The sequence below is a fragment of the Python bivittatus genome, unplaced genomic scaffold (genome assembly GCF_059951505.1).
Source record: "Python bivittatus isolate LINGU-HERP-01145 unplaced genomic scaffold, Pbiv_v1 ctg000700_np1212, whole genome shotgun sequence".
Taxonomy (NCBI): domain Eukaryota; kingdom Metazoa; phylum Chordata; class Lepidosauria; order Squamata; family Pythonidae; genus Python; species Python bivittatus.
In genome coordinates, this window is record NW_028277098.1 from 38276268 (window position 1) to 38292679 (window position 16412).

The window sequence follows — 16412 nt, forward strand, 5'->3', positions numbered from 1 at the left end:
AGAATAATGTTCTGCTGCCTCATAAACTCACTGCTGCTTTTTCATATGCCATTGTAATGACATAGGGGCCATTTGTCAAACAAAACCCAAGTATACTCTCTGAATAAAATGTCCAGGTGGATAAAGACAATTTCACATATGTTTCTGATTTCAGCCCAGGGAGGTGCAATTATGGGAAATACTACAGTCTACAGGTCTGGCACTATTAAACAGATTGAATGCTATCTATCTTTCCATTCCATTTTCTTACTGAATAATTGTCAGGGGCTTCTTCTATATACCTATAGAGTTGGAGATACATTTTTGTTTCTAGCAGATTACATTGTGTCCCAGGAGAGATTGTCCTTAAAAGCGATTTAACTTTCCTAGGTCAATATTTTTATGCTGCTCTAGCACAAATGCTACTACAATTCTATAATACAATTATACTACAATTCATAATACAATAGAGCCAGTTTGGTCTGGTAGGGAAGGCTCCAGGCTAGAAATCAGGAGACTGTGAGTTCTAGTCCTGCTTTAGGCATGAAAGCTGGCTGAGTGACTTTGGGCCAGTCACTCTCAGCCCAACTCACCTCACAGGGTTGTTGTTGTGGGGAAAATAGGAAGAAGGAGTATTAGGTATGTTTGCCGTCTTGAGTTATTTATAAAAATAATGAAGGCGGGATAAAAAAATCTAAAAAGTTGTCTACTAGGTTGGTACAACATTGTGTAGCAACTACATGCTTGGGGGTTGTTTTTATGGACAGAAAATGGTCAAATTTCAGTTTCATGTTTTCCAGAAAAGTTAAGGTTACTTTTGTTATTTGCTCTTGAATTTTCCAGTTTTGATTGTTAAAATAGGGATTTTGAAAAACAGTTGAATTAACCAATCGGTATGGCATTGATTGCATAATTTGAGATTACTACATAATATTATTTAGAATAAAGTTCTCCTTGATTTTTTGTGGGCCTTGCTGTTAAGTTCTGATGCAATTACATGTTAAGACTGCTGTTTGCAGACTTTGAAAGGCCAGAAGCCATAATCTGGGTATTGATTATTAATTTAAGCTTTGAGAAAAAAAGGGATTGGTACTATAAAATGTGGTTAAAATATAGGTAATGAAATTTTGGGCTTTATTTTTAAAGAAGTAAACATCCAACAAAACAGGATCAGGTTTCTTCCTTTACTCTTCCCCTTCCTGCATTTTCCTAAATCTGTTCCTGAGAATCCTCCAGTTCTGAAGAATACTGCACAATAGAAAGGAGGTAGTTTCCTCAAGCTGTATCCATTCTATTAATAGATAGACATTCTTGGGGAGAGAGAAAGAGATTGTATATTGCTAACTGACTCTGTGTAACCTAATTGCTGCAAGTGTTATCTCTGAGGAGTTGATCTTAACAATTGCAAACTGATAAACCTATCAGATTTTCAGTGTTCCATGTTCTATCTTTTTACCTGGCGTTTAAAGGTCATTGATCTTATTATTCATCCTGAGTTTTAACTGATTTAGTTTTGTATTTTGTTTTTATATTTTGTAGTTTTTCTGAGGTTACTGTATATAAGAAGAGCTTTTGCTATTAAATTAAACTCTTTTAATTTCTGAGTGAGAGAGAAAATGAATAGATGAAGAAATCTATGCATGCATATATCCATTCTGCATGGAACACATGCTATTTCTGGAACATCTTGGGTTTCAGTCAAGAGAAGACTGGCATGAATAAGGCAAAGTTGGTGTACCATGTCATTCTCTCCTCTCCTTTGTGTGACCTATGCACCAGCCACCTATTAATCTTCTCAGTCACCATCCTTGCCCTTACTGCTGCCACACTTGTATTCACTATAGCATACCCAACTAACCTGCCCTCCAGCTTTTTCCCAGTGCCTGTTTTCCCATTAGCTGCCTTTGGGGGGCTTGAATTTAAGGGCAGTAAATCAGTGAGGTCACTAGGAGTTGGCCTTGGATCAAAGGAGATCCGCTGATTCTCCCAGAAAATAAGGTTAATATATATAGTTGTCCTGCATAGTTTTAAAAAAAAACAGGAAAATGGAGAACATTTATTAATTATTTTTATTTTTACCCAGATATGTAAAAAAGAGGAGGAAAAAAAAAAGGGGGGGGATCCCACAAAAATAGGGAAAAAAACACCACACCACAAATGTATTACGTTACAGTTTTGAATGTAGGCTGCTTGCCTACATTGTCAGACATACAAGACACATTCCCTTGAGTGAGACTTGGTTCTTTGTCACATACAGTCAGTTATCATAGTCCCTCCCTCTGCTGGTGATACAAAAGGCTTAGGCAGAACTCCAGATAAATCTTTGAAGAGAAGGTGATAAATTACTCTTTAGCCTCTGAGTAACAGATGGAATCTCCAAGAAGCTGGGGGATTTCTAGAAATAGCCTAGGTTTCTATGCTCTAGAACTATGTAATTTCTGTTTGGCTGGGAATTGTGCTGAGTTCTTGATTTCTGTTTTCTATGCTGTGTTAAGTTTCATGTTCTCCGTTTTTCTGAATATGTTAAACAATGTTTAATATCAACCTTCATGCATATCTCAGGCGGTCCTTGAAGAGACAATATTTTCTTTATAATTTTCTTGAGATCTGTAGTATTTTGAACTCTGCCTTTCTGTAGTATTTGAGGCAGTGAGTTAAGCATTTGTAGCAGACCAGTACCATGCTATGATCTGTCTGGAGCACTGGATCTCCTTTGGGGTTTTTCTTTTTTTAACAAGTTGGGAGGGTTGAATATAATAGCTCTATAATTTATCTTTTTCAGCACTGAATATTTGAGTTTTAATATTTAAAATTACAGTAAAGAAAATATTTTAAAGTTAAAAAGGCTCCTTATGTGTTATTCTTTCTTTTTTAAAATAAGAACTTTTTTAGTTCTTTTTTTTTTTAAGAACTTTTAAAATAAAGTTTGATTTTGTTTGTCTCCAATGAGATTATTTTATCTCCCACAGGGAAAATGAAGGAAAATGAAAATAATCCTCTAGTTAAAGTGAACTGTATAGTTAGGAGGTAGCGTTTTTGAAGTTATCTTGGTGTTTACATTTTAATAGCCAGAAAGCCAGCACATGGTGTGTGTCACACATTGGAGTTAGAGATAGATGCCAGTGGAATGCCCTTTAGGAGAGAGGTAATAGCAGCAGGAACTACTAGGCCACTACCCCAAAGCAGGAGGTGGGAATAGGGCATGAAGACCCAGAAAACTTCTGGGAGAGGAAGTTTGGTACCTCTCTACTTCCATCATGCAGAGCATTCTGTCTAATTTTTAAACACATCATTAAAATTTGGTCACATGAAATATTGATGGTTTTTCCATTATGCTGATAAACAACTCATAAAGAGAAAGCAAACGCTTATCCGTGATTCAGGACTGTAAATCTGGGGTTACGTTGTTTTCAAAGGCTGAAGAGTAATTTGTTTTGCTGTCCCCCGTGCATGATAATGGGATTTTTGTAATCAAACCCCTGTGCCCAAAGGGTTGTAAGACAGGCAGTTAAATGAGTGATATTTTAAAAGATGGTGTAATGATGGAATTGTTATAAGTTGGAAACTGAAATAGGGAACATTCCACTTAAGCAGTTGAAGCTTCCTATGGAGCAGGAGCTTTAGTATATTTAGGATCTTGACTATGAGTTGCTACTTAGTACCCTAAAAGGAAGGAGGAATGAGGCTTTTGAGATATATTCTGATTGGGTACATAGCTGAAAATGTTTCCAGCACAAAACAGCTACAGTCAGGTCCAGAAATATTGGGACATCGACACAATTCTAACATCTTTGGCTCTATACACCACCACAATGGATTTGGAATGAAACAAACACAATGTGCGTTAACTGCAGACTGTCAGCTTTAATTTGAGGGTATGTACATCCAACTCAGGTGAACGGTGTAGGAATTACAACAGTTTGCATATGTGCCTCCCACTTGTTAAGGGACCAAAAGTAATGGGACAGAATAATAATCATACATCAAACTTTTCCTTTTTAATACTTGGTTGCAAATCCGTTGCATTCAATCACAGCCTGAAGCCTGGAACGCATAGACATCACCAGATGCTGGGTTTCATCCCTGGTGATGCTCTGCCAGGCCTCTACTGCAACTGTCTTCAGTTCCTGCTTGTTCTTGGGGCATTTTCCCTTCAGTTTTGTCTTCAGCAAGTGAAATGCATGCTCAGTGGGATTCAGGTAAGGTGATTGACTTGGCCATTGCATAACATTCCACTTCTGTCCCTTCAAAAACTCTTTGGTTGCTTTTGCAGTATGCTTTGGGTCATTGTCCATCTGTACTGTGAAGCGCTGTCCAATGAGTTCTGCAGCATTTGGCTGAATGTGAGCAGATAATATTGCCCGAAACACTGCAGAATTCATCCTGCTGCTTTTGTCAGCAGTCACATCATCAATAAATACAAGAGAACCAGTTCCATTGGCAGCCATACATGCCCACGCCATGACACTACCACCACCATGCTTCACTGATGAGGTGGTATGCTTAGGATCATGAGCAGTTCCTTTCCTTCTCCATACTCTTCTCTTCCCATCACTCTGGTACAAGTTGATCTTGGTCTCATCTGTCCATAGGATGTTGTTCCAGAACTGTGAAGGCTTTTTAGATGTCGTTTGGCAAACTCTAATCTGGCCTTCCTGTTTTTGAGGCTCACCAATGGTTTACATCTTGTGGTGAACCCTCTGTATTCACTCTGGTGACGTCTTCTTTTGATTGTTGACTTTGACACACATACACCTACCTCCTGGAGAGTGTTCTTGATCTGGCCAACTGTTGTGAAGGGTGTTTTCTTCACCAGGGAACGGATTCTTCGGTCATCCACCACAGTTGTTTTCCGTTGTCTCCCGGGTCTTTTGGTGTTGCTGAGCTCACCGGTGCGTTCCTTCTTTTTGAGAATGTTCCAAACAGTTGTTTTGGCCACGCCTAATGTTCTTGCTATCCCTCTGATGGGTTTGTTTTGTTTCTTCAGCCTAATGATGGCTTGCTTCACTGATAGTGACAGCTCTTTGGATCTCATCTTGAGAGTAGACAGCAACAGATTCCAAATGCAAATAGCACACTTGAAATGAACTCTGGGCCTTTTATCTGCACATTGTAATTGGGGTACTGAGGGAATATCACACATCTGGCCATGGAACAGCTGAGAAGCCAATTGTCCCATTACTTTTGGTCCCTTAACAAGTGGGAGGCACATATGCAAACTGTTGTAATTCCTACACCGTTCACCTGAGTTGGATGTACATACCCTCAAATTAAAGCTGACAGTCTGCAGTTAACGCACATTGTGTTTGTTTCATTCCAAATCCATTGTGGTGGTGTATAGAGCCAAAGATGTTAGAATTGTGTCGATTTCCCAGTATTTCTGGACCTGACTGTAAATTCAAACGCTTTTTTAAAAATGTGTTCTATATTGCAATGTGTCTGTAAAAAACTGCTTGAATTGCTGTTGACTTTAAAAAAAAAAGGCATAGATTGTTTTCTTTTTTAATCCCTTCAAGGGATCACTTCCACATAGGTAACTGGACAGAATACAGTAAAATGAATAACTTTTTATCGTGGTGCTGGTATTGAATTTATAAATTTGAGTTCACAGTTTTAATTGAAATTTTAACTGTCCTAGGTTGTTTTAAGGACATGTGAAGATGCTTGTACAACGTGAAATCATTGGAAAATTGATTTGAAATCCTGGCTTTCTAAACAACTGGAAAAGTATTTCTAAATACTGCTTAAGATTGCTCTTTTGAATAGAGATTAGAAATTAATCCTATAAAAGTGATGTATAATGATCAGGTCCTGTTTTTTCCTTTGGCTGGATTGCAGATGGGTTACCTTTGTTAACAGCTTTCTTAAAATCTTAAACCAGGGTGTTTTTGAAGAAAAGTAATATTAATGTGGCCTAGCCCACTTGATTTTTCCAGTGTTACAATGGGCCATTTTGATTCCTAGAATAAACTGTCATTTACTTTGGCTGCCTTCCACAGAGCTATTCACAAAAAGTCCATCAAGCTCCTTGGCTAGCAACTTTAGTGGGGCAGAACAATGCATGTTTGCTTACACCCAACTCAAAGATCCTTTTTGTTATTTTTATTTTTGTCTCTTTTTTGTCTCATCAAAGAAATCCTATCTGTGTTCTCAAAGATTGATGCATAGAACTAATTAGACTAGTGCTGTCATTCTGTTGCATGAAAACTTTGTGGAAGCCATGAGAGTTATGAAGTGTCTTTTTGTTACTCCATGAGCCTATGTTTTATTGTTACTATCTGTGTGCATGTGTATTCTAAGTATTTGGGCTGTATAATTGCGAGGCCACAATTGCTGCTGCTCCATATGCCCTAATATATGTGTGATTGATATTGTCATTCTTACCTATCCTTAAATTTAGAAGTTTCCAGAAACAAAATACAGGGTTTCCTTAAAAAACTGCAGGAAGACAAATGATCTTGGTAACTAATGATTTATTTATACAACTGAATAGGGATAGAGACTCTGAAAAGACTGGAAGAAGAATGATATCTTTTGGTCTAAAAATGTTATTTTTCCACCCCCTAATCCTTATAAATTCATGATTTTAGTGACTGCCCTTGCAGATTTCTTTCTAGTAATAAAATATTATTCAGCACCATTAACATAAAGTAGGTATTTTGGGCAAGACTATAAATTTTTCATGTTGGCCATAGATTTTTAGAAATCATATCAGTCCTCTAAAATTTCCTTCCTATATTAATATTTAAAATTAGGATTATATTTCAGAATAATGCCATATTCTTTAAGATTTTGCTTAGTGGGAAATAGTTGTCTTTATAACATAAAGTTCTATAATAGGCTGTTTGCCTGAATAAAGTGAATTCAAATGCTCCCTACAAAATTAATCAACTGCTTCAAGAAGATTTGTTCTATAACAATGTCAAGTTTTACCTGGGCTGTAATGTTAATAGTTTTCAATCTTGTTCAGGAAAGCCAGCTCTCAACTGATCTTTTGTTTATTCTGGCACATTCATATTAAATATGAATTACTTATAATGGCATCTCCACATTTTTACTAAGAATTTGAAATTATCAGGTTTATTCTGATAATATTTAATGATAATTATTGTATTTACACTATCCAATGAAAAAGTTGCCAAACGTGCTGCAATTATATTGTCTCTGATCCCAAGTATCCCATACATAAGCAGAAGCATACTGTATATTCTGTATACTGTCACTTCCCAACACTTTCTCACATCTTATCCTGACTCCACAGGATGTTGTGTACCCCACAACAAAGGTAATTGGGGGGCATAACCAAGAGAAGTCTCATTCCATTCATGTTTCTCTGAAGGCAACCCAAATTTTTCTCAAGTTGAGTAGAATGGAAGCAATACTTCCTAATGGAGATATTCTAAGTTGAATTATTTTTTTCAGCATTTTATTATTCCCCCCCCCCAATATTTTTAAATATTTATCCTAAACAAAATGCAGTAATATGATTTGGAGAACTTTACACATTGCTTATATTCTTCAGTGCTATCTGAATTCTGTTATAAATTTATATACTATTTGCCACCTATAAACTCATTCTGTCACGCATTTTCATCTTATAGTTCCAACAAAATATAATTCAAAATAAAGTAATTTGTACAATAGAGGAATCTTCAGGATGGGACAAGGAAAGGCAAATTACAAAGCTGTGTTGCACTGTCACAATGCAAGTTCAGCTCCGTTTGAACATCCATTATTATAATATTAACTTATTAAACTTGTATGCCGCCAGACTCAGTGACTCTGGGCAGCTCACAACAATAAAAAATTACAATCAAATCAAACATACAAGACAAACATAAAAGATGGCAAGCGTGATGAAACAAAGCATCTCACTCTCCTCGACAAAGGCCTGGGTCACAAAGCCAGGTCTTCATAGCTCTTCTAAGCAACAGCAGAGTGGGGGCCATCTGGATCCTGGAGGGAACCTTGTTCCAGAGGGCAAGTACTGCTACAGAGAAGCCACACTTCTGTGGTCCCGATAGATGGTATTGTTTAATCAAAGAAACATGGAGTACACCAACCCCACAGGACTGAATTGGCCAAGCAGATGTTATGGGAGACAGGCAGTCCCTAGGCCATATGCCATGTAGGGCTTTGTAGGTATCAAGCAGCACCATGAATCACACCTGGAAACAAACTGGCAACCAGTGCAGCTCACAAAATGAGGTATTACATGGGCATGCCCATTATTGTTTGTGCTGCCATATTCTGGATCAGTTGAAGCTTCTGAGTGGTCTTCAAGGGCAGCCCCATGTAGAACGTGCTGCCATAATCAAGCTGTGAGGTGACTAGGGCATGAGTGACTAAAAGGTCCCCCAATCTAGAAAAGGGTACAGCTGGTACACCAGATGGAATTGTGCAAAGGCCTTCCTGGCCACAGCTGACACCTGCTTGTCAAGCAGGAACTGTGAGTCCAGGAAGACCCCCAAATTGCATACCAAGCTTAAAGGAGGACGTGCTACCCCATCCAAGACCAAAGATGGAATATCCCCCGATCTTGGTAGCCCTAAACACCCACAGCCACTTGGTCTTGGTAAGATTGAGTTGGAGATAGTTCTTCCCCATCCAAATCCACATAGCCTCCAGGCACTGAGACAGAACCTTGATGGCCTCACTTGGCTGGGTTAAAATATCTAACTGGGTATCATCAGCATACAGATGGTACCAAATCCCAAACTGGTGGATGACCTCACCACCAAATGACCGGGAAAGAGAGAGTAGAACCCTGCAGCACCCCTTGCAGAAGGGGCCTAAGGAGTGATCTCTCCCCTCAACCAACACCGACTGGAACCAGCCCCAGAGAAAGGAAGAGAACCAATGTAAATCCCCAGTGTGAGTAAAAAAAGAGCAGAGCTTGTGTTGTGATGGTGATGAAGGGTTGCAGAAGATTCTCAAATAATAGAATTGCTGCATTATACTGACACAGTGCCCAGGAATATTTAATCAAACATTACTTATTGACTGGATATTGTTGTATCCCACGTAAGCTATAGTAAAATACTAGCACTGGTTAATTTTGTATTTCTAGAATGGAAGCTCTGTTTGAAAATAAGATGAAAGGGTGAATCATAGTATAAAGACAGTACTGGGAAACAATAGTTTTGGCTTATGCTAAGGTTTATGAGGAAGCTGTATGTTTCATTATCTGTGTTTAAAGCAGGTCTTTTTTTAATACTACTGCTTACATATTGTGTGTAGCATACACTTATTTTTAGATTGATTGACTGATTGTGTCAAGTTGATGTTGACTTGTAGAGACCACATAGATTACAGTCTACCCCTAACCTGGTTCTTTAGGTCTTCCAACGTGCACCAGTGGTGCTATAACTGCATCCATCCACCTTGATGCTGGTTGTCCTATTTTTCTAATTTTAGGTACATTCCTTATTAAGGTGCTACTAAAAAGTGACAATTTCCAAAAGGTTGATTTTTGCCATTTCTGGAAAGAAGGACTCGTTTTGCTATGAAATACTGTAGAATGACATATTGTGATATACCTGTGCTTTATGAGTAGTAATCATGGGAAAATGTAATAATTCTGTAATCTGTTCTCCATTTTACATTGTGAAATTGCCTATCTCCTTTGTTTCCAGATGGCTTAGAATCAATAGAAACAAGATGTGAATGGATGGACATCGGGAAAATCTGATGTAAGCTTCTTTAATTAGGACCCTTTCTGCATTTACAGGAGACTCTTTTCTCCCAGGGCCAAGCTGGTAAGTGTTGTTTAAATTATAATGAGTTCTCATAACCTTCAGCAGATATATAACAACATATTGCTGAACCTAAATCCTGACTTTTTATTATTTCATGTTTAAATGTTCTTTTCTTTGTTTAAAAATGAGAATCTTGTCCTGGCAGTAGGTGTTCTGAAACATTATTTAGGAGGAGAAATGAGAGGGAACACATGGAATCACAGGATTCTGAAATTTAATAGATCTTTTGAGGTTATCTTGTCCATCCTTATATAAATTAATTAATTGTTAGAAAATGCCTAAGCAACATTTTTGCTGCTATGCATACCTAGTTCACTTATACTAAGCCATGCTTCACTTAATCACAGTTGGTTGAACAAGACATACTTAGTAAGGTTCACGCATGCTGTGAAGACATAAACAACGTGTTACACATTTTAGTGGCTATGTTTATACAATATGCTAAGTAAAAACCAAAATGTATGAAACCAGGTTCTGTGTTTATAACCGTCAGCTCTGAGTCTTGAGATTTATCCATTCTATTTACACCTAACAGGCTGAAAGGAAGTCTTTTAGTTCTTTTGTTTTGTTGATACTTGACTGTGAAACAAGAACTGTGATAGATCTCATCTTAACTTTTCCTAGATATTCATTCAAAGGATTACCCTCTAGTCCTGTAGCTTCTGTAGCTCATTCTTTTATGAATTGATTCTATTTTTCTTTGCTTTTAATCAGGTTCTCTTATATTTTGAAAAGACACCCATTTTCTTGCTGGGAAATCACATATCCATATAAATGCAGGTAAGTTTTTTTCCGTAGAAATTACTGCTGAAGCATTTTTTTGGTAATCAATACAGTAAGTGTAAAGCTGTATCTTTGCATTTGACTATTCTTGCATTATTTTGCTACACATGTCAATATGGAAATGTGTCCTTTTACAAACCATCTGTGTGCCATGTTATAGAACATCTACATAGATGGTTTACTAAGTGGTAACCAGAATTGGGGTGTGGAACAGCAAAGCAGAAAAGAAGCTCATACTATACTTTGTCTTATCAAGAAAATGAAATAGGTGTTTATCCCTTTAACAAGATCCTTTTACTAGTCATAGATCATATGTAGTCTTCAGTCTTCTGCCACTGCACCATGTTCTAGAATTGCTCATAGGAGCTGATGGCAGTGAACTTACCTTCTCAAGCTTTGGAATTAAAATTATACTAAATTAAAGTACTTTGCAGAGAGATGCATAATAAATACTGATAGAAGGCTGCACTGTTTCTTAAACTTGTCCAATTGACATATTTTTGTTGTAAAGTAGGGATAAGAATTAATTTTACTCTTAATTTATTGCTTTCTGTGTTTTTTTTCTTTCATTGTTGAATTTATGTCATAATCAATTTTCTAGTTCTTTAAGATGCCTCAAGAAACATTATATGTATCCCTTGCTTTCAGCTGCAATAAGAGAATATTGTTAATGGATAATATTTGATAGTTTGTCTACTTCGTTGTGATAGTTTTCCTTTCTATGTATGTAGTATATGTATGTAAAAGAAGACTGCAAAGCTATGGCTTTCTGTGCAAAAATGAGAAGTTCAAAGAAAAATGAAATCAGCACAGAAGTTCAGGAGCAAGGACTGGAAGTAATCTTCTACTTACAAGAAAAGCCTTCCTTTTGTTATACACGTGGCAAGTACACAGCAGAAGAACTTTGCATTGAAGCTGCACAAAAATGCTGTGAGTTTCAGTAGTAACCTCTCTTATTATTTAGCTTGTTTAAAATAAACAGGAATGATTTTTAGACTCATCCATTTAAAGGGAAGTTAGAGAAATTCTTGAATAAGGGCTTCAGTGGCTTCTAATCGTTAAGTTATGTTATTTATTATTGCCATGTTATACTATATTTTTACAGCAGTTTGCATTGAAAAGATAAAATTAGAATAAAATATATTAAAATAGCACTTAAAAATTAAATTACCTCCAGTATCAGAGCCTAACCTTGAATGATCTAAATTTTTTTTTAAAAAAGATAAAATCCAAAAACAAAAATCCTATGCAGGGTGAGGTTAGTAGTTGAATGGAAGATTGCCATGAAGTCACACAGCTAGATGAGGAAGTCAACAGAACATCATGGAAGAAAGTAATAGCAAACCATTCCCATGCTGTTGCTAAGAAAACTACATGAACGTGTCCATGAAGTCATCAAGACTTAAGCTTGTCTTGAGGATCTTTACTTTATCAAAAGTTGGATCCCTCTGAATACCCTTCATTAGTAAAGAAGATTGCACTACTATGGACTGCAAATATGGCCTTGCCCTGTGAACTCTGGTCCTAACAGGAACTATGTTGCTTTTGACTCAATTTATCACTCTGCCTTTACCTGTGTTCTTAAATATTTGCAATTGCTGGCTCCAACCTGAGGGGGTCAAGATGGTGCTTTTCCCACAAGCCTCTCATTAACTGTTGTGTGAGTAGAATGTTGGATGAGAAAATGCACCATAGGGTAATCTTTGAAAAAGTGCCTGAAAGCGCACATGTGAGTTATGGAAAAGGCAAAGCATGTGTGGAAGTTGCTAGTTTCTTTCAGAGTTTAAAATGCTATATGTACTCTCTTAAAATTCTTACAACTTTGACCCAAACATCTATACTACATCATTGTTTTCCAGAATCAAGATTAATCCCTTTAAAGTACTTTCTTCCTGTCATTAATTATCCTGTTTTAATATTTCATGTCTCTTTGGTATCATTTCTTTCCTTACTGTAATTACAACTGCAATTAATGAGTTATCACTGCTTTTCTGTGAGCCCTATCCATTAATGTGGCCCATCTCTCCAGGAAGTTCTCCTGCTTTTTGCTTCTTGTTTCTGGATAGTAAAAATCACTTGGACAGACTTCAAGAAGAATTCATCTACTTATTCTGAATAACTTTTATTATAAATTGCAGTGAACATTTTAAAAGCCTATGTATTATTCATGCTAATTGAGTTTAAAGGCTGTGTGTAGCACAGTAGCCAATAGTGCCTGCTTCCAAATTGTTTAAAAACTTAAAAGTACAATGGAGTCATACTGCTGTGAAAAATGACCCCTTTTTATTGTATTTCTTGCTAGTGTGTACAGATGGCAGTCTGACTATATTTTACTGAAATTATACATTAGTTTTCTGGTTTTTAAAACTTATTTAAGATCTCGAGTGAATCTTAGATGCAGTAAATTGTGAATAAGTTTTGGCTTATTTAAAGCAGGATTCTCTCAGTTTGTCCTTAGAACCAAAGGGCATCACATGCTCAAACAAATGAAAGATCCACCAACCTTAGTATTCCTCTGTGTGTGTGCTTGAGAGGAGAAACTGTGGAAAAACACACAGAACCTGCCCTGAATCTTGCTGCAGGAATATTTGGAAACAGTCCTTAGCTTCTGGATATTATCTTTTCTAAACTTGTTGCTGTATGTATAGTACTGTGCAAAAGTTTTAGGCAGGTGAGAAAAAATGCTGTAAAGTAAGAATGCTTTCAAAAATATATATTGTAATGGTTTATGTTTATCAATTTACAAAATGCAAAGTGAGTGAACAGAAGAAAAATCTAAATCAAATCAATATTTGGTGTGCCTACCCTTTGGCTTCAAACCGGCATCAATTCTTACACTTGCACACTTTGTACACTTGCACAATGTCAGGGATCTTGTAGGATTAGAGTCAGGTGAATGATTTACCAATTATACCAAACAGGTGCTAATGATCATCAATTTCATATGTAGGTTGAAACACAGTCATTAACTGAAACAGAAACAGCTGTGTAGGAGGCTTAAAACTGGGTGAGGAATAGCCAAACTCTGCTACTAAGGTGAGGTTGTGGAAGACAGTTTCATGTCACAGGTCATACACCATGGCACGACCGAGCACAACAACAAGACACAAGGGAGTTATACTGCATCAGCAAAGTCTCTCCCAGGCAAAAATTTCAAAGCAGACTGGGATTTCAAGATGTGCTGTTCAAGCTCTTTTGAAGAAGCACAAAGAAACAGGCAATGTTGAGGACCGTAGACACAGTGGTCGGCCAAGGAAACTTAATGCAGCAGATGAAAGACACATCATGCTTACTTCCTTTTGACATTGGAAGATGTCCAGCAGTGCCATCAGCATAGAACTGGCGGAAACCAGTGGGACCCAGGTACACCCATCGACTGTCCAGAGACGTCTGGCCAGAAGTGGTCTTCATGGAAGATTTGCAGCCAAAAAGCCATCCCTCTGATGTTGAAACAAGGCTAAGCGACTCAACTACGCAGGAAAACATAGGAACTGGGGTGCAGAAAAATGGCAGCAGGTGCTCTGGAATGATGAGTCCAAATCTGAAATATCTGGCTGTAGCAGGAGGCAGTTCGTTCGCTGAAGGGCTGGAGAGTATCAGTAATGAGTGCCTGCAGGCAACAGTGAAGCATGGTGGAGGTTCCTTGCAAGTTTGGGGCTGCATTTCTGCAAATGGAGTTGGAGATTTGGTCAGGATCAATGGTGTCATCAATGCTGAGAAATACAGGCAGATACTTATCCATCCTGCCATACCATCAGGGAGGCGTGTGCTTGGCCCCACACTTATTCTGCAGCAAGGCAATGACCCCAAACATACAACCAATGTCATTAAGAACTATTTTCAGCGTAAAGAAGAACAAGGAGTCCTGGAAACGATGGTTTGGTCTCCACAGAACCCTGCTCTCAACATTGAGTCTGTCTGGGATTACATGAAGAGACGGAAGGATTTGAGGCAGCCTACATCCACAGGAGATGTGGTTAGTTCTCAAAGATGTTTGGAACAACCTACCTGCCAAGTTCCTTCAAAACTCTCTGCAAGTGTACCTAGAAGAATTGACGCTGTTTTGAAGGCGAAGGGTGGTCACACCAAATATTGATTTGATTTGGGTTTTTCTTATGTTTGCTCACTTTGCATTTTGTAAATTGATAAACATAAACAATTACAATATATATTTTTGAAAGCATTCTTACTTGACAGCATTTTTTCATATTTGCCTAAAACCTTTGCACAGTATAGTATGTGTACTGTGGATTGTTGCCAAACTGCAGTACTGACTGTAACTCACATGCAAAAGTTGTTCTGATGCTTTGTGGCAAACGTGCATTTATTGAGGCAGAAATGCAATAATTAATTTGGGGGGCAGGGAGAGATTGAATATATATATATTCAAAATCTCACTGCCCCATCCAAAGTGCTTAGCTTTAGAGTTCTTATAGTCAGGGTATTTTCTCTCTTATCCATTTTTTTATGGGTAGTGCAGTATGTTAGCCATTGAGGGGAGGGATTATTGTATTATAAGCTCCACCAATGTTTCTCTTTCCTTTTCTGCTGTATACACTGATTGGCTCCTTTTCATCTCTGTTCTTTTTTGTTCACTGTGCCAGTTGCCTCTTCCCTCTCCAGATTCTTCTGACCTGTGTCCCACATTCCTTATAAGGAAGTCCCCAGTTAACCCTGTAGTTGCTGTAGTAGACACAAATAAGCTACCATTTTATCACATATAATCTTATGATAAATATTGCCAAAACTGTGTTTCTGCTTTATGGTCTAATTGAATAAAGACAAACAATAACAGCTATAATCTTTATTGAACATTTTTATATTAAAATGTAGCTACTGTATAATCGAAGGCACAAAATAATTTTAACAGTATATTGTTATTGTAAGACTTGCATAAATGCATATTTTATATTCTTTAAAATATTCACTGAGCTAATGGCTTCTTTTTTTATTTATTTCTTTTGCCAGCTATTTCTCCTTTGTGCCACAATTTGTTTGCCCTCTTTGATGAAAGTAGAAAGCTTTGGTATGCACCAAATCATGTCTTCTGTATTGATGACAAAACTTCACTTCGTGTTTATTATCGCATGAGGTAACTATGATCGTCTCTAATACAATTGGTGTGATTGTAACTTTGTGAAGAAGTGTGGCCTGCTTCTGCATTTAGTATTTAATTCACTTGATTTTAAAATACTTCCAGTCTTCACATTGTTGCCAAGAAACCACTGCTAAAAAGTATATCATATTAAAGTGGCTTTGAAAGATTGCAGTTTTCTTCTTCTTGACACAGATTAGAGGAACAGCAGGTCTAAACTGAATAAACTCCCCAGTTATTTCTATTGCCCCATCCAATCCAGCAGGAGGGGCATGCTCCAGGTATCATCAGCTAGGGAGTGTGGGCTGGTGGGGCTCAGGAGGAGAACCCCTTCTGTCATGGCACCTGTCCTCTGGAATGTCATCCCTCCAGAGATTAACCCTAACCCTGTTGGCCTTCCGTAGACGTGGCTCTGTGCTCAAGCCTGGGGCCCCAGGTGTGGTATGCAGATTCCTTCTTGGTTGCGTTGAATATTTGATTGTGGTTTTTATAAATTTTTTTGGCTACTGTGGGTTTTATGTTTTCTGTATGTGTTTATCATTTTTAATATTGTTAGCTGCCCAGAGTCATGTGTTTGTGATGGGCAGCCATATAAATCTACTAAATAAATAAATATAAATAAATAAACTGGACAATTCTAGAATAATTAAATTAATATAGAAATGATAGCTAAGTATATGACTAATTCTTTACAATCACTGTCTATACAGGAGAATTGAAAGGGAATTTTTGAAATATTAAGAAGGTTGCTTAAAACTTCTTTGAATACTGAACATATGTTTGGTGAGATGTGGGCA

General features: G+C 37.4%; 1 protein-coding gene across 1 annotated transcript in view; it reads left to right on the forward strand.

The window, feature by feature from the left end:
• Positions 1-16412, forward strand: part of JAK1 (Janus kinase 1) — a 67115-nt gene that overhangs the window by 13165 nt on the left and 37538 nt on the right. Inside the window, exons 2-5 of the mRNA XM_007429931.3 lie at positions 9615-9737; positions 10452-10517; positions 11252-11450; positions 15489-15612. Coding sequence (XP_007429993.1) covers positions 10512-10517; positions 11252-11450; positions 15489-15612 — 329 coding nt within the window. The 5' untranslated portion in view covers positions 9615-9737; positions 10452-10511. The remainder of the gene's footprint in view (positions 1-9614; positions 9738-10451; positions 10518-11251; positions 11451-15488; positions 15613-16412) is intronic.